Source organism: Arctopsyche grandis, chromosome 9 (genome assembly GCF_051622035.1).
Source record: "Arctopsyche grandis isolate Sample6627 chromosome 9, ASM5162203v2, whole genome shotgun sequence".
Lineage (NCBI taxonomy): Eukaryota > Metazoa > Arthropoda > Insecta > Trichoptera > Hydropsychidae > Arctopsyche > Arctopsyche grandis.
Genome location: NC_135363.1, coordinates 30,056,645 through 30,072,534, shown reverse-complemented (window position 1 = coordinate 30,072,534; position 15,890 = coordinate 30,056,645). Strand labels below are relative to the sequence as shown.

At 37.4% G+C, this 15,890-nt stretch overlaps 1 protein-coding gene across 2 annotated transcripts in view; it reads left to right on the top strand.

The window, feature by feature from the left end:
* ATPCL (ATP-citrate synthase) overlaps positions 1-15,890 on the top strand; it is a 46,418-nt gene that overhangs the window by 24,029 nt on the left and 6,499 nt on the right. For both annotated transcript variants that reach the window (XM_077437914.1, XM_077437915.1), the window contains exons 2-13: positions 9,258-9,569; positions 10,643-10,828; positions 10,912-11,099; positions 11,196-11,457; positions 12,754-12,969; positions 13,046-13,203; positions 13,280-13,457; positions 13,546-13,698; positions 13,808-13,931; positions 14,561-14,757; positions 14,831-14,946; positions 15,026-15,306. In XM_077437914.1, coding sequence (XP_077294040.1) covers positions 9,414-9,569; positions 10,643-10,828; positions 10,912-11,099; positions 11,196-11,457; positions 12,754-12,969; positions 13,046-13,203; positions 13,280-13,457; positions 13,546-13,698; positions 13,808-13,931; positions 14,561-14,757; positions 14,831-14,946; positions 15,026-15,306 — 2,215 coding nt within the window. In that variant the 5' untranslated portion in view covers positions 9,258-9,413. The remainder of the gene's footprint in view (positions 1-9,257; positions 9,570-10,642; positions 10,829-10,911; positions 11,100-11,195; positions 11,458-12,753; positions 12,970-13,045; positions 13,204-13,279; positions 13,458-13,545; positions 13,699-13,807; positions 13,932-14,560; positions 14,758-14,830; positions 14,947-15,025; positions 15,307-15,890) is intronic.

The window sequence follows — 15,890 nt, the reverse complement described above, 5'->3', positions numbered from 1 at the left end:
AGTGTAGTAAACCTTGTCATAGTTAAACCTTTCTAAACAACTTTCATGCCATTACTGAGTCCTTCCTCTAGTTTTGTCAAATGTGTATTGTTGTTCGGTGATGTGGTTCAATTTTGTTAAAGATGTAGAACTGTTTTATGTACATTTGGAAATGTGTATTGATCTTATTGAAATATTAATATTGGGACAAATTCCAAATGATTAGATAAAAGTATTATTCGGATTAAAATGTCATATCTATTCGACAATACGCGGCTTTATTAATGTAATATGTGTTACAATCTCAATCCGCGAGGCTTAGTTTTCTGTCGTCGTTGTATGCGGCTACGTGCATAGTGACCTGACGCGACGCGACAAACGCAACAAAATTGAGTAATGTCGCGCTACCACTAAAGCAAATGCATTATTTTAAATAAATACAAATGGTTAATAAATAGCTTCGTTTTAGTGCACCTTGACGCGACGGGTTCCGCGACAAATCACTCACGGACACTCAACGGTTTATAGTTTTTGATCGGTGCAATGACACATGTATCAAATCATACAGAGTTCAAATTATTTTGATAAATCTGCGGATTTTCGAAAGCTTTTATTTAGTTTATAGTACCGGTAGTACCAAAAACTTGTTTTCGGTCAAATACCGATACCACCGGTATCGGTACTTTCGGTATTGTAATCCCTAGTGACGACAACAGTGTATTACCCATATTCGTTTTTTTGACAATGCTTTATATTGAGTGTAAAGTCCGTGAGTGAATTTGTATTTAGACATGGTATTGGAGCGACGAAAGATAGGCTTGAATAAAGTAAAGCTACGTTCAGAGTGACGCTATTAAGTCTATTCATACTATCCAGCACTGTAAGGCAATCAACCGCATGGCACAACAGTGCACGGAAGAGACTACTTCTATTCATACTATATAGAAGCGTACGTTTTAGACAATTTTTGACCGAGTGGAAGGCAAAATCCGTTAAATATACATTACTAGGACTTCCAGGCTGGTTTAAACCGAAACCGAAAAGCCAGGCTTTTTGACCATTTTTCAAAAAACCGAAAACCGGCGTTTAATGTTTTTTTCCTCAAAACTAACAAATATGAATTTCAAATTTCTATGAAAGATAAAAAAAATGTGTATATCCAAACTTTGTTCGGGAATAGGCGTATATTTATTTGAATAACAAAAAAAGGTACAGCACTTTACGGTGATTTCGAGATTTAGTAATGGACGAAGACCAGGTCATAAAACAATAAAATATTATTTTAAGTAGTTTCAATAAAGGCCCATCAGATTTTCGGCAAATTGGGTTTTACATAATTTGTAGTTTTTGCGCGTTCAGGTATAAAAGTACAGAAAACGTTATCGTAAGTTGTTATGAATTCGTTGCTGTTTTAAGCTAAAACAGATGTGTAAAAATAACTTTGAAAGATGGAAATATTTCATAGTTCATTACGTTTTCGAACACAAACGCATCTCAGCAGTGTTCTTATTATTAAATGTGTATTTTCAGTTGTAGTATATTCCAACTGGCGTTTTAGGTCATTCATATTCGAATACCATCAAACTACTAAATTATATATCTACAAACTCAAAAACACTTTCAACAATGTGCGTCAGTTGTTATATAACAGTGGAGTTTTGACAGCTCTGATGTTTTTACGAATGTTTAAGTATTACGATAACTTGTGACTGTGACTGCTATTCAATTTACTAGTCGAGTGACGTTTTCATGAAAACCTCTCCATCTAACCTGGTACCAACTTATAGTTGAACTGTATTTTCAGTTGTAATATATAATATTTTGACCAGTTGGAATGTAATTCGCTATATGAATCAACTCACGTTATACGGAATATATTCCAACTAGTCAAAATATATTCCAACTGGAAGATACACTTCAACTGGAACATCTAGACCACTTCATCCGAACCAACAGGCACACAATTAAAGCGCAAACACACTGAATCGTACGGCACGGGCATGGTCTTAGGCTCTTGTGGTGAAAAATCGTGTCTCACACAGCAGGATTTTTTTCGACAAGTTTCTTCTACATTTCTTCAAATATTGGTATCACCGTTATCGATCACTGTCAAACCTATATCAATACAAATATTTTTGACCTGGGCGTCATATTTTTTACATGTGCAAAACTATCTAAAAAAAATCTCGTGCCGCGTACCTCTCTGTGTGCCTTTAAGTTTGTTGTGTCGCGTCACAGCATAAAGCGCGATTTTTACGCCTCCATAATAAACTGTGCCAATTTTATTACACACATAGACAATAGGAGGAATTAAAATTCAATACGCATAATAGGTTTGCTTAAAATTAAGTCATGTTTTTCATATCTACATGTATGTATGTATGGAAATGTGTTGAAGAAGCCTTCTTAGATTCAATTTGGAATATTTGTTTAAATTATATTTGATTTGGCGCGTTTTTTTTACGAAGTTTTAATTAGTTTCACTTTGCGATTGTTGTGGAAAAACCTCCTAAATCTTCCGATCGCTTTGAAACTTTGCCATTTTGCGAGGTTTGGCCCCCGATAGTGACAATGTTTGAAAATGTCTGTTCAATCTCACGTCAATTAGTGAAGACGATTGGAGGAGATCGCTTATACATATGTAGATCTAAAGCAAAACCAGTAAATAGGGTGCGTTTTGGATCGTGCGACAAACATGTTAAAAGTAGTTGGGGAGTAATTGTCATTATTATCATAGGTTGATTGACCCTTTGAGTGCTGACGTCTGTTCTGTTGAAGGCCCGCCACGCTGAAGATTTCGCCAACATTTCCAACTAGAATTATTTAGAAATCCAATAGAAAGCAGGTATAAAAATTGTAGCTAATCCAAACAAACCCTAGACCACTACCACCGCCGAGGATTGTAAAGGTGTGTTTAGACGATCTAATATATCTTGCAACAATATAAAATAAATAAAATAAGTCTATTAATAAATTTATTTTTCCAAAACTAGTTGCATCTTCTTCATTGTTGTTAAAATATAATGCTCACAATCTAAATGCCAAGCCACAATCTAAAATACTCAGCAGTTAGAGATTTCCGTCGGGAAATTATGCTATGGTTATAAATTCAGAAATTCCGATGTAAACCAGTCTTTATTAACATTGACAAATGATTGACACAAACCATGTTCAATGCATTTTTTTTAATTCTACCTGGAAAGGCTTAGCGGGTAGTATTCTTGTTTACTTTGTACATGCTAAAAATACAACGCCTATCGGCGTTTTTCAGGCCCATGGACTTGTTGGCAAAACGCCGATCGGCGTTGGTCTGCATCTAAAGGGTTAAAGAAAATATATGGAATATAACGTTTAGATTTAAATCAGTGGTATTATCGCGTTGTCGAGCGATTAATTTGATTTGCGTGACGTTTTCCGTCAAGTGTGACCCTAATGTCTGGTTTCAATCATCCTAGCATTGTTTATATGAACATTTACGCGATTGTTTCATCGTCTTTTCTGATACAATGAAGCTTGTGAAACAAACACCGGCTATGATTATTACTTATTGTTATTCTGCAATCGTAAAATATTGCAACCTTGGCATATTCAATATTTCCGTGTCCAATATATTTGATGTCGAAGTTGTCGCGAAACGGACTGCAACACGTATTGTATTATCATATGCCAATTGGTTCGGACAATTGACGTTTCGGATAAAGTGGTGTAGCTTAAATTATCGAATCTTCAAACAGTGTGGCGCGACGCGACGCGACAGGACTGCTGTCACGATTCTGAGAGACAAACTGTCTTTGAATTAGCCCGGGTAATTAACGCTTCCTGTCTTTGACGTAGTGTTTCGATCTCACGGAGGAGTATTTTTACACATTTTATTATGTAAATGTTACAGTAAAGGTCTGACCGTACTATGCGTCTGCGACACGAACGGCAGCGTGCGGCCAAATATTGTTTGTATAAGATATAACGCGTCACGCGATAGAGTTGCCTTTTGTATCAACTTTGCCGTGTTGTGTCGTGCTGCAGCAGTCGACGGCCGTATAGTGCGGTCAGACCTTAACTCTTTGCCCGCGTCACCAAATTTAGCGAACATGCCCTTTTTTGCTGATTTTGTTATCGCGTTTTCGACTATAAATATAGGTTGTAATATTTTATAAATTATTTTAGCCTATATTGAATTTTTTTGACTACTGCCATCTATTGAATTTGGTAAAGTATACATTTAGTAATATTTTCAGCCAAGTTATAAAATTTTAACACAATAGACGGCTCTTATACAGGTTGGAACTTCCAAGACATCTATGCGTGTCTTACGCGCTGAGGGCATGTTCGCTAGTACATGTATAGTAGTCGTACGCGGTGGAAAGGTTAAGAGTGTAAAACTCGAATCAGTATACATTGACTAGTAAGTGTATGCATCGTCAAAATCATCCACTGACGGTGTACACGGATGAACACGTTTACTAGTAAATTCATACATTAGCTATCCGTACGCAGTAAATTCATACATTAGCTATCCGTACGCAGTAAATGTTTATGAAAGAAATAACAAGTTGACATTCTTAACAAGTCTATAGTCGGCCTATGACTTATTAAACAAAATAAAATTTAACCTAACCTATCCAAACCTAAAATCGTAGGTAATACGGATGTACGTAATTGTAATCGTTGGACTTTTCCTGGTTAATTGTTGTCAATTTCGTATCAATTGAACAATAAATTAGTTATTTGAATACAACCAGTTATATTCTTGAGCATAAAATTCATTGGAAGAGCAAGGTCAAACTTTGGCAGCTGTCAAACCACTCAATTTAATTTTTTAGTAGATTTACTAGTGCTCCGCAGCAAGTGCATGAATTTGCGCGTCAGTGTATACTTTGTCTTGTTAGAGTATATGCGGAATCTAAAAACCAAAGCTAGTGTACACACTTACTAGGCAGTGTATTCTGATTCTCTTGCTGACATAACAACGCGTTTGACGCTCTTACTGACATATAACAAATCGGTTAAAAGTTTTTTTACTTGGAGAAAATATGCTCTTTTTACATACATTTTACTAGCTTCACTATGTAAGTTCAATTAATTTCTTGTCTGTAAAAATTTGTGATCTGATTTTGAACCACTTCCACTCTTTAAGTCACTTTGATATTTTACCGACATAAGGAGGTTAACTAACATTGTAGTAAGCTATTATTTCCAAACTAAAGCTAGAGGGGCTTAATCATTAAAGAACTCGTTAAAATTTATATCGGAACCGTGTGTCAGATCAAAGCGATGACAGCTAGCTATAGCCATAGGCGGCATTCTACCACCCCTTTGCAACTCAATTAAACAGTGGTAAAAAGTACTTTTTAAACTCTCATATAAACTTAATATTATAGCTTTTATACTTTTTCATATTCACTAATGGGAATCGGTAGTTAAAATGCGCCGTCGTAATATAAATAAACTAGATTTGTTCGGTTTATGTTGCGTCGCATCGTTCCGTGTCGCTCCAGTATGCGCGTAGACATACTGATTTCTTATTTTTAGACAAAAAGTACTGAACTTAATCGTCATTTTTACTAACCTCTTATACGTTTCACATGGTTTTTCAAGAAATGCCGTTTTTTTTTCTGTCCATTGTTGAATGAATATTGTTTCCAATAGATCATTTTCCGTTTATGATGATTAGCAGTGTTAGGTGGTCAATGGATGCTTTTCACACAAAACATGGTTCACTATTGTCAATTTCTTAGACCTTTCTTAAATCATGCTTTTTTGCTCGTTTGCTTTGAACAAGAATGGAGCGGTCTGTTGATATTTTGAAAAACACCCCTCCAACGCCGATCTTTGATGTTTAGATTTAGGCTATTCGTAAGGGCAATTTTTAAGTAGCAATAGACCTTTCTATCAGTGTTCAATGGAATAGAGAAAAAAACTTTTCAAACCTGCTATTTTTTAAGAAATTAATAGTGCCTTAACGACTAGCCTATCTCTGATGATTAAGGAGCGGCGGTCGAGTTTTAAGAAATAACAATAGACAATCCGAGAAAGCAGGAGAACAAAAAAAATTGTTGACAATAGTGAACCATTTTTTTAGTCATCGAGCATCCTGACCGCTTAAGGGCGAAATCACACAGCGCGGGATGTGGTATGTGAAACGTCGACAAGTTCTCCTACATTTCTTAAAACCGTTATCGATCACTGTCAAGCAAGGATACAATTTTACCGAACAAACCCAGGGGGGTTTTTTTTTTTGACGTTTTCAAAGGACTATACCTTATACGCATCCCATGAACGCGACATATTTTCTATATGTTTAAAACTATCTAAAAAACCCCACGTCCCAAATTCACCGCTGTGTGATTTCGCCTTAAGTCTACTGATGATGATGTAAACTTTCACTCTTGACTAGGGTTGCCAGATTTATTGACATCTGAACCGGGTCATTTAACTAACTGTAAATTTATATTTCTTGTATGTTTGTATTTCCGAACAATGAGAGTTGTCATGATCAGTAAGCAGTTTATCTGAAACTGGGACTTTTGACAAGTGAAAAGGCCGGAGCTGGGACAATCCCAGAATACCGGGACGTCTGGCAACCTTTCTCTTGACTCATCCTATTAGTGGCAATAAATTAGTAGAAAAAAGAGCCTATAGTAGTTTTGGACCATCTGACATCATCGCACATATTCCAAACTAAAGTGAATACTAACAATTTAGACATGATTTAAATAGAGTAGGGAGTTAAAAATGTCTGCTTGTAAACACTTGGCGTTCGGCTGAGCAATTATGCGATAGACGGTAGACTGAACGTAGTTATTGTTTTTCTGCGACACGTGCAGCACGTACGCCACTGGTCGTATGATTTTTAAACGGTGAAATTGGGCGCTTTTGAGTGGTTAAGTTTAAGCAGACGAGACCGGTTGCCGCCAAAGTGGTACACAGAGAGCAGGAGTAGTGGTAGTTATGCGAGGTTGTCGCCCCTGTCGCGTGATCAGAAATCCAGGCACGCGATTGGTCGAAGACGGTCGCACCACAACCTCTGGACCAATCACAGCGCCAGTCAGGTGGCGCTATTTACGAACGACAGTTTTCAACAGTGGGAAAGTTACAGGAGTTTCTCACAATTCCTTGAGTAATGAAAGCGAGTGCCATGACAAGTCACCCTAAATCAACACTATGGCTAATTGTGTGCATATCCAAATACATTATACAATGCAGCTATATATGTTTGTAGGTATTAATTACAAACCGCAAGCAAATGTATGCCTGCAACAATTAACCTTTTTTATCGGAACCGTCATAACAATTGAGTTGGATAAATTTGGATAACTGCAAGAGGAGATTTAATTCTGTTTTGACATATTTTGCCACAGTGACATTACAGAATAGTCTAACGCGTCTCTGTAACCAGACATATGTATGTATGTACGTACAAGCAGGATTTTTTTTCCATGTAACGTGGTGGAACGGCGTTCCGGCACTTTTTTGTCTCGGCATTCTTTGTTTCAAACGAATATATATATATTAAATCGAATGTCTGTCTCTCGTATAGGCTCCTAAACCACTCAACCGATTACGATGGAACTTTCAGGATTTGTTGTATGGATATCCGGGATGCTTACTGTGAAAAAAAAAAACCGAAAAACCCTCTTTATAATATATGTACTAGTGTTGTGCCCGTTGATTTCAACAGGTGGTTTCAAAAAGGAATTGAAACACGAATAAAAATAAAGTTATATGTAGTATAATGTAAGGTAATTTATAGGCGCACGTGCACGTAATATTAATCGTAATTAAAGTGGCACATTACACACTTAGCAATCCAACCCGTTCGAAATGATGAATGACACTGTGTGTGTGTGTGTGCCCTAGGGGCTTCGCCCCCTGACGCCTCCAGCCAGAGAAATGTTATAATAATAGAATATTAGGGATAATTCACTGACTGATCTATCCCCAAGAGCCCGGCCATACCGTTGCGCGACCAGATCAAATGTATGCGGTTGTATGGAGGCTGTCACACCAGGCAACTCACTTGTTGCCCACGTTTACCGGCGTTTTGTCTGATCATTGTGATTTTATTGCTTGAGCAACCGTCGCGATCCCTTTAAATGTATAGAGTTGTATTGAGGGGTGCCACACTCGGTGATTAGACTACATAGTGACGATATGAATATATCGTCACGTATTGAAAACTCTTATATATATATTAGTGATCGGATTCTTGGTCGCTTCTGGTTGCCCGAGTTGGATGACCAAGAGTGACCACGAGCCACTGTGCTTGAACTACAAAGTCACCCAGTGTGGCTCTTTGAAGGAGTGTGTGTATGTTCACCGATATCAAACTATCCAAGAGTTTATAAATTGACGGCCAATGTTTGATAATATGCTGATCTCATCGGAGTTACACTTTCGTTAGACAATGGTTTGGTGGCATAATGCTATATTATGTATTTTGGTTTTATTGAACTAGTAACCAGGCCCAGGGCTGTGAAGACGAAATCGTAAAATATCAGCCGACTCCGACTCCTTTTTATTATTATTTTCTTTAATTAATAGTATTACGGTATGCGTCAACTGGAGTCACATACAGTCAAATAAATTAACATTTAATAATTTCTTTATAAAAATCATCAAACTTTAAATTACATTACAAAATTAAGGTGACCATTCTATATGTTTTTAGGTTATGTGACAAAACCGAGTTGTGAAGCTATTAATCTGATTTCCGGAGGCATCGATTCTACTGTACTATACATATACTAATTTTTCCGTTTCATTTTCGTTGAAATAAAAACACATTTGTTTGCTTTTTGATAATATTCTATTATTGTCAGTGATAACAGGGGAGATTTTATCTTTTTTACATGATGATTTACCTTTATATATATATATACGTACAATAATTCGCTCAATTGTTGGTAATCTCTGCCTACTATTCGGATAATCTTCGGGGTCGAGGTCTGCCCGACTGTCCCGCCGATCTATTCTTATTTAATAACAACGTGATTTTTTTTCATGCCAGTTTAATTCTTCCCGTACCATTATTAGTCAATTGTACAAATTGTGATGTTAATCCTGAACTTATGACCCTTTTGAATCCCTCGTACGCGCGTCTATTCAAATGTAATTACATATCGGCATTATGTGACGGCGAACCGAACCGTTTACAGTTGATATAATGTATGAAAATTTATTTTTGCTTAGCGAGATTTGAATCTGCTATTGTGCTCTTACAGGGAGGATGTTTATTTTATAAACGCATTAACGATTGTTTTTTTTCTTTTTGGTTGCAGATTCGACATCAGAGAGAAGCTCACGTCACTCATTATTTATTCAAGTCCAAATGAAAGGTGCAAGTTAGGAAGAAGGAAGCACTGAACACTCTGTTGTAGAATTTGAAGATTTTTTTTTGGCTGTCGTGCACGTGTTGATCAAGCCGTCGATTAATCATGTGCTCCAAAGCGATCAGCGAAGCTTCTGGAAAGCTTTTAATTAGCAAACATTTAGATCCGGAAACTGCCGCACAACCGTGCCTGTGCGTTTCCGTCACCGACAACACCAATTGGACCACTCTAGTGCAAAGCAATCCATGGCTCAAATCCGAGGTATGTTTTAACACAACTTCTGAAACTATCTGCATTGTTTTAATTACATAAATTTCTATAAAACTTAGGTTACGGATCTACTATTGTATCTAGAGGATCGATGTTGGCTAAAATAATTTATAAAATATTACAACCTATATTTATAGTCGAAAACGCGATAACAAAATCCGCAAAAAAGTAGCCGCGTACAGGGCATGTTCGCTAAATTTGGTGACGCGGGCAAAGGGTTAAATACAGATTTTAATATTTACTCAAGTAACCAGATATGTTAATTAACACATAAAGTATTATTTTAAACAATAAAATACATAATATATCTTGTAGTTTTGGGCAATACATAATAATTGTCAAATTATCATTTTATGAAGACGTGACGTCACATAAACGAGGTTTCAGTATGGTTCCACAAAAAACTAATTTCATTTTAAACAAATTGAATAGATGGCATTCAACTCTCAGTAATATATATTTAACCAATTTTGAACCTTAAAACAGTTGAAATAGGCGCATATAAGCCTCAAAATCCCGTGCAAAGTTCAGAAATTCTATGGAAGACAACCGCGCTACAGACTTGTCGCCCAAAGCTTCCATAGAAGACGGCCGCGGGCAAACGTTTAAATTCAAATTTCCCATCCAGTATCCTAGATTGGTCATACTTGTAGTGTAAGCTTTTTTCTTATAACTTACTTTCTATCTTTTGATGTCAATTTTTGATATTTGGGGTATTTTTTTGCGTAAATTGCAGCGTTTGGTATTTTTTTATAACAAATTTTTAGTCTATTCGGCGATTTCATAATCGACATCTGGTCCTCTACGTAAGCAATTAACTGCTTTGATCTTATACATAAAGTCAGTAGTGGTGCTTTAACGAATCCCTTTCTAAATATCCCTTACACGTTTGACAACCAATAAGCTCTATCATAATTTAAAATGTCACTTGTATATTGGCCATAAACATACCGTCGGTGCATCAGATACCGATTGGATGTCTCGAATGGGTGGTTTTGTTATTGTATTTGCTCGCATATTAAGGTTGAATCATTCATTAATGACGTATTTGATTTAAATTTCAGAAACTGGTAGTAAAAGTCGACATGTTGATCAAACGCAGAGGTCAACTGAATTTGGTCGGCGTAGGATTGAATTTAGACGGCGTCAAAGACTGGATCCAAAAGCATCGAAACGGTGAGAGGAAAGTCGGCGCCGTCGCCGGAATCTTAGACACTTTCATAGTAGAGCCTTTTGTGAAGCACAAACAGGTAAATCTTTAACACGTACTTTACATTGGAATTATTTGACATTTTTGAATTGATCTTTATACGATGCATTGATTACGTTCAAGTCAGAAGAGATGTATTTGTGTATAACATCTAATCGAGATATGGATACAGTTATGTTCTTGAGTCAAGGAGGTGTCGAAGTTGGTGATGTGGATAAAGACGCGGAAACTGTCGATGTACAGACGGGATGCGATATGACTGAAGAGCAAGCTAACAGTGTGCTGTCCAAGTTGTCGGTAGAGAAGCAAAGGTGCGCATCGACACATTTACTCTCGTCTTCCACACGTCATCCTTCATTTCATTTAATTTTTCCTTTTTATTTAGTGTGCGTTTAATGTGTCCGCAGAATCGTCGCACCATTTATTGTCGCCTTGCACAAGCTGTATGTTGATCTCCACTTCACGTATCTTGAGATCAATCCCATCGTCGTCACGGACGCTGGACAGATCTACATTTTGGATCTGGCCGCCAAGTTGGATCAGACAGCGGACTTTGCCTGTGCTAAGGCATGGGAAGGTGTCGAATTTCCCCCGCCATTCGGCCGTCAACGTCTGCCTGAAGAGGAGTTCATCTCTGAATTGGACGCTAAAAGTGGCGCTAGTCTTAAAGTATGCTTTTTTTTTAATTTATACTTCATAAACTAGCTATTTTAATTACTTGTTTTCATTAACCTTGTGTCGGGCGCAACTGATCTGACAGACAGCTCGAAGATTTCGTCACCTCATTCAGTTACTAAGCGACGTTGGAACCTGGCGCTCCGCAGTACATAGTTGCCTTTTTTGACATGCTCTATGCAACCTTCCCACTTAGTTTGTCTCTGACCTTCACTATGGGAAGCCCTTCAAATTTTGTTCAGAAAACTCATTGCACCTGAACTCATCACATTTTTGAAGATTCTCCGAGCAGTATACGTAGACGACCCCAACTTGTTTACTTACCTGCACGTCAGAGGGAACATGAGGGCTGTTAAGACTGTTGTTTATTATTATATTTGTTTATTTACGAAGAAATGATACACATGATAGTAAGGTGTACCGACCATCAGAGACAAATTTTTCTGAGAGAGGGACATGAAACCCGCAGATTTAATCTAAATCAAAGCTTTTATTGGATTGCTGCATCTAGCGGGAGCATAGAGAGGGTATCGGCAGAGTCTCGAGCAACTTTGGGACGAGGGGTGATGTTGAATTAGGAGTTTATTATGTGTTTTAAATGTGTGCCCATTAACCACATTGCGCCCGATGGAAGTTTAAGAAAATGGATGGCTCTTGGAATAGAAGACCACACACGTCATAAATCTTAATTCTTCTTCTTCTAATGCCCTGTCCGCATCCGGACGTTGGCGATCACCTCGTCGATTATTTGAAGATACCCGCATCGGTCTTCAGCGGCTCGGAACAGCTCTTCGGCGCTCATATCGGTCCACATGCGCATGTTTCGAAGCCAAGACAACTTCTTCCTGCCAATCCATTTTCTACCTTCTATTTTTCCCATGGTTATCAAACGGAGAAATTCGTATTTTGGACCCCATATCATGTATCCGAAGTACTCCATCTTTCTCCGCGTGTGACCCACATTTCAAAAGCTTCGATGCGGCTGATCATCCTGGTTCTCAGAGTCCACGTTTCACATCCATGTAGCAACACTGACTAGACATAGCTCTTCGCGAATACGAAGATTGAGATGCTTGTTTGTATGCGCCGCCTTAATTTGAATGAACCAACTCTGTCCAGACGTAACTCTTCGTGAATCTCAAACGAAGATTGAGATGCTTGTTTGTAAGCGCCGCTTTCATTTTGATAAACGCTGTTCTAGTCATCTCGATGCGGATCTTAAATCGTCATCTGGGTCCATCTCTTTATTTAACCGTACAATATCTACTAATATCTTTATCTTAATTACAGCTCACTATTCTCAACAAAGACGCTCGAGTTTGGACCATGGTTGCTGGTGGCGGCGCTTCCGTTGTATACACGGATACTTTGTGTGACATTGGAGGTGCAGATTTACTAGCCAACTATGGTGAATACAGCGGAGCACCGACCGAAGGCCAAACGGCAGCGTATGCATCAACCATCATCAAACTCATGTGCAGCGGTGCATCTCATCCAAGTGGAAAGGTTGAAAACCATCCAATTGATTTTATTAAGGCGTTGTTTGTGTGCATTTTTATATGAATTTCGATGATTATTTTAGATCTTAATTATTGGCGGTGGTATTGCAAATTTCACCAACGTTGCTGACACGTTCCGCGGTATCATACAAGCTATCGAAGCGCACGAAGATAAGTTGCGTCAGAATAATGTGACGCTGTTCGTACGAAGAGGTGGTCCCAATTATCAAGAGGGACTTAGGTGTGTTTTGAGTTTGATGTAATTTATTTTCATGTAATATGTTTGGTGCGTATTTTAATTAATGCATTTATTGTAGGCAAATGAGAGAAGTCGGAGAGAGGTTGAAGATTCCGATTTACGTTTTCGGGCCGGAAGTTCACATGACGTATATTTGCCGATTGGCTTTGGGGCAAGAGGCAGTGCCTCAGGACGCGTGGCTTCCTGGAATGCCGAATCCAAAGTTTCTCAAGGTTCAACCGGAAGCCAATGAATCGGTGTGTATATGTTCGGTTGTGAAGGTTGAAGTTTTTGTTGAATTATGTACATAGGTGATTTTGAAATTATTGTTTTGTTTCGTTTCAGAGTATGAATGGGGAAAATGAAAAGCCGATTACTCCGGAACAGTTGGATGCTGTTTGTAGTCAGGGGAAAAAGAGACCCTTGCCTGCTGGTGAGATTTTATTCACAAGGGAGACCAAGTCCATTGTTTGGGGAATGCAGAATAGAGCTATTCAGGTTTGTTTGAATATGTGTTCAAATATAATATATATTTTTTGAATATTATAATTACATTAGACATAAATTTGAATGTTATATAAAAATAAAAAAAATATTTATCTTTTAGAATATGTTAGATTTCGATTTCGTATGCAGAAGAGAAACACCATCGGTGATTGCAGTTGTTTATCCGTTCACATCGGATCACAAACAAAAATATTATTTCGGCAGCAAAGAAATATTCATTCCAGGTATGTATATACTAGTTCAAAAGTATTACGTATGAAATTATTTTTGCTTAACCCTTTGAATGCTGACCAACAAGTCGACGGGTCTGAAAAACGCCGATAGGCATTGTATTTTGAGCATGTACATACAAAGTAAACAAGAATACTACCCGCTAAGCCTTTCCAGGTAGCATTGAAAAAAAAATGCATTGAACAATCCGTGTCATTCATTTGTCAATGTTTATAAAGACTGGTTTACATCGGAATTTCTGAATTTATAACCATAGCAGAATTCCTCGATGGAAATCCCTAGCTGCCGAGTATTTTAGATTGTGAGCATTACATTTTAACAACAATGAAGGAGATGGAACTAGTTTTGGAAAAATACATCCATTAATAGACTTATTTTGTTTATTTTATATTGTTGCAAGATATATTAGAGAGTCTAAACACACCTTTACAAAACTCGAAATCCTCGGCGGTAGTTATCTAGGATTTATTTGGTTTAACTATAATTTTTATACCTGCTTTCTATTGGATTTCTAAATAATTCTTGTTGGAAATGTTGGCGAAATTTTCGGCATGGCGGGCTTTCAACAGAAAAGACGTCAGCACTCAAAGGATTAAATTATTCATGTTTTTTTTTTTTTTAGTATACAGCGATCTTGACGTAGCATTTTCTGCACACACGGAAGCCACCGTTTTGATCAACTTTGCCTCTCTACGCTCTGCGTACGATTCAACTTTACAAGCGATGAACTATTCCAATATCAAAACTGTCGTCATAATCGCCGAAGGAATTCCCGAACGCTTAACCAGAAAATTGCTGAAGACCGCTGAAGAGAAGAAGGTCGGTGTAGAATGAATGTTTAAAATGCGTATTTACTATTATTCAGTTGATTCAAGTGTGAAATATGTATCAGGTGAACATCATTGGTCCTGCGACAGTAGGCGGTATCAAACCAGGTTGCTTCAAGATCGGAAACACTGCCGGTATGATCGACAACATATTGGAATCAAAGCTGTACCGATCTGGAAGGTAATACTTATATATTTAAATTGTAAATTTGAATTCTCACATGTGCGGTGTTGTGATGGGTGTGTTGTTTTATTTTCAGTGTGGCGTACGTAACCAAGTCCGGTGGAATGTCCAACGAGTTGAACAATATCATTTCAAAGGAGGCCGATGGTGTATATGAAGGAGTTGCGATCGGAGGCGATCGCTATCCCGTCACTACGTTCTTAGACCATTTAATTCGGTATGAAAAGGATCCTAGCGTTAAGATGATGGTGCTTTTGGGTGAAGTTGGCGGTATCGAAGAGTACCGAGTATGTCGAGCGATGTTGAAGAAGCAAATCACAAAACCGCTAGTTGCTTGGTGCATCGGAACCTGCTCTGGTATGTCTGATCAGATTATTTTAGTAGAATGTATGTAGTTTTGGATTTTTCGACCGAAGGTTCGTGATGTCTTCAGATTTGCTCCAGGAAAACTGAAAAACTCTACGCTTAAACTAAATCAGCCATTTCCTCTCGGAATATACTTATTTTATTTGACTTCCAAGTTCAATTGGCAATACCATTTAAAAATTTTATTACCTTCCATTCAGATGGCGGTAGAAAATAAAAACCATAGTATTGTTTTTCAAAACGAAAGAGCTACGTATGCTCGAAATGGAGTAAGCTATTAAATTAACTGTATATATATATATATATATGTATATATATATATATATATATATATATATATATATATATATATATATATATATATATATATATATATTTAAATTTTCAATAAAACAAAATTATTCAAATAAATTTAATAAAATGTTTACTATTAGATTGGCCATGTTTAACATCAAGCCTCAGCCTGCTTTAATTCATATTATCCAGCACTGCAAGGCAACAGCCTGGCACGAAATGCACGGAAGACTAATTCTATTCATACACGTTCAGACAAGTTGCTAGGCAAAATCAGCTTA